Source organism: Mytilus galloprovincialis, chromosome 6 (genome assembly GCF_965363235.1).
Source record: "Mytilus galloprovincialis chromosome 6, xbMytGall1.hap1.1, whole genome shotgun sequence".
In the NCBI taxonomy this organism is placed as follows: Eukaryota; Metazoa; Mollusca; class Bivalvia; order Mytilida; family Mytilidae; genus Mytilus; species Mytilus galloprovincialis.
This window is the reverse complement of record NC_134843.1, coordinates 86,275,710-86,287,233: the sequence shown is the minus strand read 5'-3', so window position 1 is coordinate 86,287,233 and position 11,524 is coordinate 86,275,710. Positions and strand designations below refer to the sequence as shown.

The following is an 11,524-nucleotide window of genomic DNA, read 5'->3' as shown; positions in this document are numbered from 1 at the left end:
AACAAGTTAACAATAAGCAAAGTTGGTAGGTCCTGCATTAGAGACCATATGGGATTACGGTCGGGGAATTATACTCTACTAAAGTCAAATAAGGGTATATTGGATATAGCTATAAAATATGATTTGCAACAAGCCACCCAAGGGTCCCTCACATAGTTGCTTCAATGGTTTTTAACGTTCACAGAGTGTGGAACTCTCTCTTCACAAGGCATCAGATTTAATGTCCCCATTTTGAACTGACGTTATTGTGTACTCGTACATCTGACAAAGACAAACGAGTGCCCTACTTTAGCAAGGATTTCACTGCCGGTCGGAAGACCTTTAGTGACCATATGTCTATTCTCAAGACACCCAATGTTAGATTTATGGATTATTTTATTCCTTTCAATAATATCATTGCTGATGTACATATCCGACATTAATCAACAAATCTGAAAGTAACTATATTCAACGCCAAATAAAATTGAGAATGGAAATGGGAAATTTGTCAAAGAAACAACAACCCGACCATAGACATGATAGAGAAGACATCAGCAGAAGGTCACCAACAGGTCTTCAATGCAGCGAGAAATTCCCGCACCCGGAGAGGTCCTTCAGCCAAATGTCGGTTATGTTTTGGTTTAGACTAAATGTAAACTTAACTTATTAGTTATCTTGACTGTGAATTTGTTCTTCGAAAGAAACCTTTGTAAGGCATATAAAATCTTAAGAAGCGAAACAACAATGACAATTGAAGACTTTGAACATCTTTTCTATCAGATCTCCAATGAAATGCTTTCATCCAACAAAGAATACTTTCGATGACCCCACAATAATGTTTAAACTATTTGTATTATAGCCAATTATTATTATTCCAATATAATGATGTCAAACACGTGAAACGCAATTTAATTTTTAACTATCATTAATAATATCATATAATATAAAACTCACGTCGCTGCCGGAACTGATACTTCGAGTAGCAAATATATAAATGTGCTTTGAAGAAAATACAAGCTTTCAATAGCTTAAAGAAAAACATTTCAATAATGACAAGAAAAACATTTGTTACGGGTAAACACTTACCAAATGGAAGGTGCTATGAAAATTCAACTTTTTTATTCATAAATTCATTCAACACCAAAAATTCCATTTTATCATTCCAATGTCTTGCTCAACAAACGAAATTTGGTCTTTGTGAAAAAGGGAAAAATTCTAAAATATTCCACACATGTTATGCGATAAAGAGCATTTTGAGAAAAAAAAAACTGCTACATACAGTTTGCTTTGTAACCAATCACAATATTTCTCATAACATACGAATAGCCCAACAGTGTTTAATGTGGCCTTAAAACCCAAAAATTCAATCTTAGTTGGTGAATATTTGATTGTTCTTATCCTTAATATGCATGATATATTTGGCAAATATTGTAAGAAAAAAAACCGGATCAATCAAGAAGGCAGCAACCGAGCAATACAAAAGACTTACATGTAGATGAAACATATATCTCTCACGAAAACGTCATGAATGTAGACACATCAGTTGAAAACATCCATCAAGTCTAATAAATCGATAGAAAACCCGTAGAAAATAAATGGTGCAAGGTAAACAATTTTCCTAAAAAATATATGATCAATAATCTGTTTATTCATCAATGAATGGGAGCACATTATATAAGTTTACCTCAACATATAAATTCATGACTTAAATTATTGTGGCGACCTCGATTTTATTATCAAATACATTTCGAAAGCAATATACAACTATAAAGAATGTCAGTTCATTGTATTTAACCTGCATGTAAAGAATTTATGACTTCTTTTACCGCGGCGCACTCGATTTTACGATCAGATACATTTCTACTATACAGCGACGATACCATTATTTAGCAAATCTTTCCCATTGACTTCAGGTCAAAGCTATTTCTTGAATCACATTTAAACGAGTTTTACCATTACAAATCAAATGCTTTCATATAGCATTCACCAAATGCAAGTAAAGCCCCATATTTTGCAATTATTAAAACATTTGTTCACAAGACATTTTTTTTTTACATTGTTTACAAAAACTGTAGATTTGTCTTAAACTTTAACACCGACTTATCGCATTTCAGCAGTGTGTTAAAAAATCAATGCATTCAACATTCATTTTTAATTTTTAAATACTTATATTATGATAAAACACAGTTTAAATACTGTAAAACCTTATACAAACAGAACAAATTTATAGTTAAAAAAGTCGGAATGCCATGTATAACGAGTGAGCATGGATGCAGTGTGACTTTTTCAGTATAATATGTTTACTTGTTATTATATTCACTGCACAAAATGTCTCTTATTTTTACGTTTATTATTTTAAGGTAAAATCGTTAGATATGAAATCGGATTTGATACATACTTGTTAGTGACGATATTTTCTCTTCCGGATCACAAGGAAAAAACATTTCTTGCCTTTTTCCCGGTAAATATATATTTGAATTGACATTTGACGGTACTGATTTTCACTAATTGCCTCAGTGAATATCAGGTATTTCAAACGTCAATAAAATCACTGTCATATTTAGCATCATCAACAGATTGTCTAATATTCATTCAGAAATAAGTTTTGTAAATGATCTGACGTCAAACTGTTTATACTATCCCTCTTTTAAAAAATAATTTCAAAACTGATAAATTGTTTGAATAATGTTAGATATTATATAGAAAAAGAAGAACGGATATTTTTAATACTATGTAATTGGAATCAATCTCCTCTTTAATGAAAGCCTTCGTTGAAATACATAACATGACGATGTTAAGAATTTCAACCGTCCAATCCGATAGTAATAACACTGTAGGAAAATTACCAGCTTTCATGTACAAACTTTCGTCAATAGCTACCGGATCTTCAAGCTATAATGAGAGGTGTTAGAAAACCATCATATACAGGCGTTTTATAGGTATGAAATTTAACCGTCTTTTAAAAATGCTATAAGTTTTTGTTGATTAACGCATGTGGCTTAAAGAATCGATTTTCCAAGACATTATCAGTTTTATATATCAACTTCTGTTTACACAGTTATTATCAGTGTTCGATGTATGCCAACGACGGGAACGCAATCACAAACGAAACAATGTTCATTCATGACTATGAAACCATATTAATGATTTATAGTGAATACAGAGCTAAGAAATGGATTATCACATACATTCCACCCATTTTACTATTTATTGGAACTTTTGGAAATATTTTTTCTTTCGTGATTCTTCGGAAATCTATGATGAGAGTTTCTACATATTTTTATCTAGCGGTGTTAGCTTTGGCAGATTTAGTAGTCTTATACCTTGGTCTTTTACGGCTTTGGACAGGGGAAATAACCGGAGTAGACATAAGGAATAAAAATAACTGGATTTGTAAAATTACAATTTTCCTAACTTATACAATCAGCGATTTTTCCGTGTGGCTCATTGTCGCTGTAACTGTTGAACGATATATAGCGGTATGTCATCCGCTGAAAGCTTCAATTTTATGCAGCGTCCAGCGAGCGAGAATGGTGACCGTGTCAGTTTTTCTGATTCTTATTGCAACCAATTCACACTTCCTTTGGACCGTTCACGTGTCGGATAAATCATATCTAAATGAATCAGCTCGGTGTGAAGCTGTACCGAAACATGCATTTTTATTGAACCAAGTCTGGCCTTGGGTAGATACTGTTCTTTATTCCTTTGCACCCTATATCTTACTGTTTAATTTGAATTTTTGGATTATAAAACAGGTGCTCTCTGCTAAAAAGTGTCGAACTCAGTTACAACACTGCACATCAGGCAGAAACAATCATTTACAGAAACGTTTACCGAGTGAAGGCTGCATCAAATTAACAATTATGTTATTAGCAGTCTCTTTTTCATTTATTGTAACTACCTTTCCTGTGAATATTTATCTCATTTTAGAATCATTGTGGAAAAAAGAATCTGGACTTCGGCTTCTCGCCAGACAAGCATTGATATCAACGATTGCCGAACTTTTAATGTATGTTAATCACTGTATAAACTTTTATCTGTATTGTGCAACAGGGAAAAAGTTTCGAAATCATATTGAAAAACTCCTTTGTAAGTTCAAAAAGTACCGGCGATCCCATTCCGGATATAGTATGAGTAATCACCATGTGACACGAGTTAGTTTTAGTACAGGTAGGAGTTCTATACGACATTGTGGCAACGAAATAAGACTTCTTACCAAAAAACAAATGACCAGACTTTAGCTCATTTTTTTCAAAATAAATACCATAGCTTTTCATAGATCATTATACATTCAGCATTGCCCAGTATTGCCTTGTTCGTAGAATTTAATTTTTATAAATATACAATGTACAGTGAAAATGTTTGTTGATTTAATCAATTTGTCGCCAAGAATTTAAATATGTTGACACTAAATTAAAGATTAAACAAATACAAAAATAAAATATCATCTACTGGCATGGAATTTATTGTAACATGCATTATTTGAATGTAAATTTTAATGAAAATTTAAGACAACAGTAAATTTAACATATTAATAAAAAAAAAAAAACACGATTGTTTCTGTATGTTGTTATTTAATTTTGATTTAATTAAAAAAAAACAACGAGAAGATGAATACAATCGATTCCAAAATAGAATAATTTGACAAAGTTTAACTCTTAAATTCATGTGTGATGCTGAAATTATTCTTTAAGCATGCATTTGATTGTTAATACATAAATGTGCTCTGATAACAAAAGTACAGGACAAAAAGAATTTCTAACTATTACCTCCCATAGAACATGGACAGTTTATATATATTGAACAAGTTAATGTGCTTTAATTCCCCCGTCCCCTTTCCTCCTTAAAAATGATAAAGAAAGAAAAAGTAAATAAGAAATTAACTCAACCGTAGTCAAACAAGTGTTGACTATTACCATGAACAAATAACATTGTATTCCTCTTTAAAGACACAGAAACAGACCTGTAACATTAGTTTAACAAAGCATTTCATTCTGGAATTAATTTATGATGTTTGGTAGGTGCTTACATAATATAGAATTACGCACCCACATAGGGAATAGAATGGAATAATTTTGATTAAGAATATTTAAATGAAGTCCGTATCCAACCACTCGTATAATTCTAAAACCAAACTGGTAGAACTTATCTGCCTTGTTGTATTCAATTAAATCACAGGCCCAATATCAAAAAGTTGTCAAAGTTTAATGGAATTTGATAGTAAAAGAGTATATGAAAAATACTGAAGTCGAATAGAAACAAAAAGACAAATGTGTTGATTTGAACATTAAAATTGAAATTAAAGACTCACTGCACAAACAAAACAAAACAAGATTATACTTAGTGCTCTGGAAGGTTAAGCAGACTCTGATCCACTGGCACAAACATATGACGTCTTTCAATAAATAAGGCAACAGTAGTATACCGCTGTTCAAAACTCATAAATCCATGGACAAAAAACAAAATCGGGATAACAAACTAAAACCGAGGGAAACGCATTAAATATAAGAGGAGAACAACGACATAACACTAAAATGTAACACACATAGACAAAATCCCACGAGAATAATATATATAACATCAAAACCAAATACATGAATTTGGGATAGACAAGTACCGTGACACGTCTTATCGCAATGTGAATTTACACTCAAAAATTAGAGAAAACAAACGACACAACGTTATAATGTAATACACACAGAAACGAACTATAATATAACAATGACCATATTCCTGACTTGGTACAGGGCATTTTTAAAGGAAAAAATGGTGGGTTGAACCTGGTTTTGTGGCATGCCAAACCTCGCACTTTTATGGCCATGTGAAATATAACATCAAAATAACAACACAGGACTACAATATAAATAAATTGGAGAACACAATTGACAAAGAATCACACGAACAACAGCCAACAAAAGGCAACAAGTTCAAAATTTTAATACGCCAGAAGTGTATTTTGTCCACACAAGACCTATGTGTGACGCACAGATACAAAAGTTTGAAAGCCGAAACGAGTACAAAGTTGAACAGCATCGAGGACCAAAAGATCAAAAAGGTTGTGCCAAAAACGGCAAGAGTTTTCTGTTAAGTTACCAGAAAATCCCTATAATTTAGAGTAATTTATACTTTAGCAAACAGTAAATTTAATAAAATGAATATTCAAAAGATGTACATGATAAAGCTGAAGTATTATCTAATTACAGGAAACAACTGAAATACATTTACATAACCAGGCATTTGAACATTTTTATTACTTTTCTTTTTTATTGATAAAAATTAATTTCAACTCTGAGGAATATTCTTGAAGATTTCTATTTGAAGATGGAGTTCACAATATTCTTTGAATTCTAGTATTTAATAAGCCTGCAACAAATCTGTTGATATGTATGTAATTGAATGTTTTAATTATTTTATCCACAAATTGATAGATTTTGGTCATTATTCTACGTAGAAAGGGGGGAACTAATTGAATAAATTTAAAAATTTACCAAGTGTTAAAAGAGAACCGCTCGCTTTAGCGCTGTCGTGCTGAATGACCGAAACCCCTGTTTCAGTGGGAAAACTGACCACACGATAGGTACGACACCTACATCATGAAAAAGACAAGAGACAATAATTTCACTCTAATTCACTACATTCAACCGTATACAAATTATATTTCTCTTGTAACAACCTTCAATCCGTATTATACTTCACTACTTTATACTAGTCACCCCATGATTATGTTTGCCTTTACAAAAACATTTACTTTGAACGTATAAAGAATATAAAACTCATAATTGAAGTGCAAAGCTACACGACAACGCCGCTGCTGTGTCAAAGAAAAAATAGAAATTTATTCAAATATATGTGACCAGATGGAATAAGGCTAAGGTAAATTGAATGCAGAACGTTCATATATTTTAATACATATAAAATTGAGAATGGAAATGGGGAATATGCCAAAGAGACAACAACCCGACCATAGAGCAGACAACAGCAGAAGGTCACCAACAGGTCTTCAATGCAACGAGAAATTCTTACACCCGAAGGCGTCCTTCAGCTGGCCCCTAACCAAATATATACTGGTTCAGTGATGATGAACACCATACTAAACTCCAAATTGTACACAAAAAACTAAAAGTTAAAATAATACAAGACTAGAAAAGGCCAGAGGCTCCTGACTTGGGACAGGCGGAAACATGCGGCGGGGTTAAACATGTTTGTGATATCTCAACCCTCCCCTATACATCTATAACAATACGCACATTAAAATTCAGTTCAATAGAAGTCCGAGTCTGATAACATAGACAAGAAGGCAACGACAGATCTGAAATATACAGATAATGACAAATAGATACAACTTTACATATAAATGCACATCAATATATCATTTTGTAGCAACTAATGTAAATTATGTTTAATTACACAATTGCAAATAAATAATAATGCAAAATACAGTTAAATGACAACTCTGGCGGAAAACAATTTGTTAATCAATGCTAATGTTAATGAAAACTGTTCACTAAAGTAAGTTGACCATACTATTATATAAAATACTATACGACATTGAAAGTTACGTAGAGATAAATAAGAAAATATAATGCAATTAGCAAAGTAAACGAAATTATATAAAATATTTAAGTCAAACACATTTAACCATAAACTAATTTGAAAAATCCTTAAATGTAACCTTATAATGCTGGCTACGGCTCTTCGTGTTGTTTCTGGTGTTTCGTATATATTCTGCATTGACGATATAGTTAAAAAGTACAATATATATAGTCAAAAGGTGAACTATTAAACTAGATAGAACCAGATAAAACAACTATTAAGTAAAGTAGTTTGTCCAATAGCAAGTGGTGAGTAAATACCAAAGAGCCCAAGTAGAGTATTTTGGATTCATTGAACCATATAATACAAAATAAGTTCAATATAGTAAGATTATTATAGTATAGATTAAAATAGATATAAACTAAGTACAAAGTTGGGAATAATATCAAATAGATAATATGTATATACATGAACTTGTCCACATACTCCCCGGCTAAGTATTAATCGTCTCGATAATGCAAATATCTATATCCATATACTCCCTTTACTATCATGTTTATTCTTGCGGTATTCAGCACGATCTTTTGTCTGCTCCCCAGCTCTTTCGTAAGCATATCGTAAACGATTCTGATGCGCAATAATCCATTCATCTAACGATTGACAGTTTCATCAGTCTGATGTGTTCCCAGTAAAAAATCAATTGGCAATTTAGGACTACGACCAAACAATAAATACTATGGACTTTAACCTGTTGTTGAGTTCTGTGACACATTGTACGAAAAGACAAGTTCCGGTAAATACTTTGGCCAATGTTTCGTCCTATCTGGAGAAAGGGATTTCAGAAGATTGTGTAGTGTTTATTAAAGCGTTCACATTGTGCGTTTCCTTCGGGATGAAAAGGTGTAGTTCGAGATCTACTAATTTGGTACAGTTTACAAAGCTGACAGATAACATCAGATTCAAAGTTCCGACCTTGATCGGAGTGAAGACGCTCGGTACTCCATATACACAAAACCAATCAGACAACAATTCATTCGCAACAGTGTCTGCTTTCTGATCTTTCGTAGGTATTGCACGAGTAAACTTTGTACAAATATCCGTCATAACTAATACGCTTTCTTTTCCGTGTGCTGGTTCAAGAACAGTAAAGTGTTTGCAAGTATTTGTAACGGTCTGTTAGCTATCAAATGGCCCATTGCTGGTCTTATGGCAGGTTGTGACATCTTTGAAACAATTCAACGTTCACATGATTTACAATAATCCTTGATATGACTTAACATTCCCGGCCAATAACACGTGATTCTCAATTCCTTGATGCCCTAATTTATCATGACAGTTCTTCAATACTTTGTCCCGTAACACCGCTTATAAAATTAATTGTTTCAATTGCCCATGATTTGGATCAATGATTACCCTATAAACCTAACCATCTACAACTTCAATACGGTCCACTGCGTAATAATGTTACTAACGGCCTATCAAATTTCCGTTGCTCCGATCTCAATGGTTTACGTTTAGTGTTCCATATTTCAATAAATTTACCGACCACTGTATCCCGTTCTTGTAAATCTTTAATTTCCTGTCTATCTAAGGTAGACAATGTAACGAATGCTTCCTCTGTATAAACGGATTTCCTTGACACAGACTGTATATTTGATGCTAAGTCATTTGGTACAACTGTTCCTGCAGCAAATGTTTGAAGTAGATTTTAAACATCCTCAGTTTAATTTTATCGTGCATACGTGATAACGCGTCGGCATTGTTATTATGTTTGGCTTGTCTATATTTTACCTCAAAATTAAAAACGGTTAATTTTAACAACCATCTTTGTTCATGTGCACTTAGTTTTGATGTTTGTAAATAACACAATGGATTATTGTCTGTAAACACTGTAAATTTTGATCCAAGTAAATTATCTCTAAATTTTTCAGTTATTGCCCAAGTTAATAGTTGTAGGTATTTCAAAATCTTGAACGGCACTAATTTTATCTGGGTCTGTATGAATTCCTTCATCTGAAACGACGTGGCCCAAATAACGGACTTCTCGTTTAAAAAAAATGACATTTTGAAGGCTTCAGTTTCAAACCATGTTCTCTTAATCTTTTGAATACAACTTCTTAACGTTTCAAATGTTCTTCAATATTGGCAGAGTAAACAATAATATCATCTAGAAAGACTAACAAAATGTTAAAAATCTCATTTCGAAAACATTGTTGCATCAAACGTTGAAATGTTGCAAGTGCATTGCATAATCCGAACGATATTCGTAGATATTCGTAAAGTGCAAACGGTGTTGTGAAAGCAGTTTTCTCTATATCATCTTCATGCATCGCCACGACATTGTAACCACTCGTTAAATCCATTGTTGAAAACAATGTAGCTCTACTCAAAGCATCAAACGATTCCTCAACACGAGGTAATGGGTAAGCACCTTTGTAAGACTTCTGATTAATTTTTCTATCATGTTTATTCTTGCGGTATTCAGCACGATCTTTTGTCTGCTCCCCAGCTCTTTCGTAAGCATATCGTAAACGATTCTGATGCGCAATAATCCATTCATCTAACGATTGACAGTTTCATCAGTCTGATGTGTTCCCAGTAAAAAATCAATTGGCAATTTAGGACTACGACCAAACAATAAATAATATGGACTTTAACCTGTTGTTGAGTTCTGTGACACATTGTACGAAAAGACAAGTTCCGGTAAATACTTTGGCCAATGTTTCGTCCTATCTGGAGAAAGGGATTTCAGAAGATTGTGTAGTGTTTATTAAAGCGTTCACATTGTGCGTTTCCTTCGGGATGAAAAGGTGTAGTTCGAGATCTACTAATTTGGTACAGTTTACAAAGCTGACAGATAACATCAGATTCAAAGTTCCGACCTTGATCGGAGTGAAGACGCTCGGTACTCCATATACACAAAACCAATCAGACAACAATTCATTCGCAACAGTGTCTGCTTTCTGATCTTTCGTAGGTATTGCACGAGTAAACTTTGTACAAATATCCGTCATAACTAATACGCTTTCTTTTCCGTGTGCTGGTTCAAGAACAGTAAAGTGTTTGCAAGTATTTGTAACGGTCTGTTAGCTATCCTCGGTACTCCATATACACAAAACCAATCAGACAACAATTCATTCGCAACAGTGTCTGCTTTCTGATCTTTCGTAGGTATTGCACGAGTAAACTTTGTACAAATATCCGTCATAACTAATACGCTTTCTTTTCCGTGTGCTGGTTCAAGAACAGTAAAGTGTTTGCAAGTATTTGTAACGGTCTGTTAGCTATCAAATGGCCCATTGCTGGTCTTATGGCAGGTTGTGACATCTTTGAAACAATTCAACGTTCACATGATTTACAATAATCCTTGATATGACTTAACATTCCCGGCCAATAACACGTGATTCTCAATTCCTTGATGCCCTAATTTATCATGACAGTTCTTCAATACTTTGTCCCGTAACACCGCTTATAAAATTAATTGTTTCAATTGCCCATGATTTGGATCAATGATTACCCTATAAACCTAACCATCTACAACTTCAATACGGTCCACTGCGTAATAATGTTACTAACGGCCTATCAAATTTCCGTTGCTCCGATCTCAATGGTTTACGTTTAGTGTTCCATATTTCAATAAATTTACCGACCACTGTATCCCGTTCTTGTAAATCTTTAATTTCCTGTCTATCTAAGGTAGACAATGTAACGAATGCTTCCTCTGTATAAACGGATTTCCTTGACACAGACTGTATATTTGATGCTAAGTCATTTGGTACAACTGTTCCTGCATCAAATGTTTGAAGTAGATTTTAAACATCCTCAGTTTAATTTTATCGTGCATACGTGATAACGCGTCGGCATTGTTATTATGTTTGGCTTGTCTATATTTTACCTCAAAATTAAAAACGGTTAATTTTAACAACCATCTTTGTTCATGTGCACTTAGTTTTGATGTTTGTAAATAACACAATGGATTATTGTCTGTAAACACTGTAAATTTTGATCCAAG

General features: G+C 33.2%; 1 protein-coding gene across 1 annotated transcript; it reads left to right on the top strand.

Moving 5' to 3' along the window:
- Positions 1 to 3,092: 3,092 nt before the first annotated feature.
- On the top strand, positions 3,093 to 9,212 carry LOC143081051 (putative G-protein coupled receptor 139). Its single transcript, XM_076257287.1, has 2 exons — positions 3,093 to 4,149; positions 9,157 to 9,212. Exons 1-2 carry the CDS (start codon positions 3,093 to 3,095, stop codon positions 9,210 to 9,212), a joined length of 1,113 nt encoding a protein of 370 aa, XP_076113402.1.
- The last annotated feature ends 2,312 nt before the right edge of the window (positions 9,213 to 11,524 follow it).

Excerpts from the sequence above, each read along its gene's own strand:
- LOC143081051 (XM_076257287.1), top strand. The coding sequence starts at position 3,093 with ATGTTCATTCATGACTATGAAACCATATTAATGATTTATAGTGAATAC. Across the intron at positions 4,150-9,156 it reads ACGAGTTAGTTTTAGTACAG|ACTGTATATTTGATGCTAAG; the intron begins GTAGGAGTTCTA and ends TCCTTGACACAG.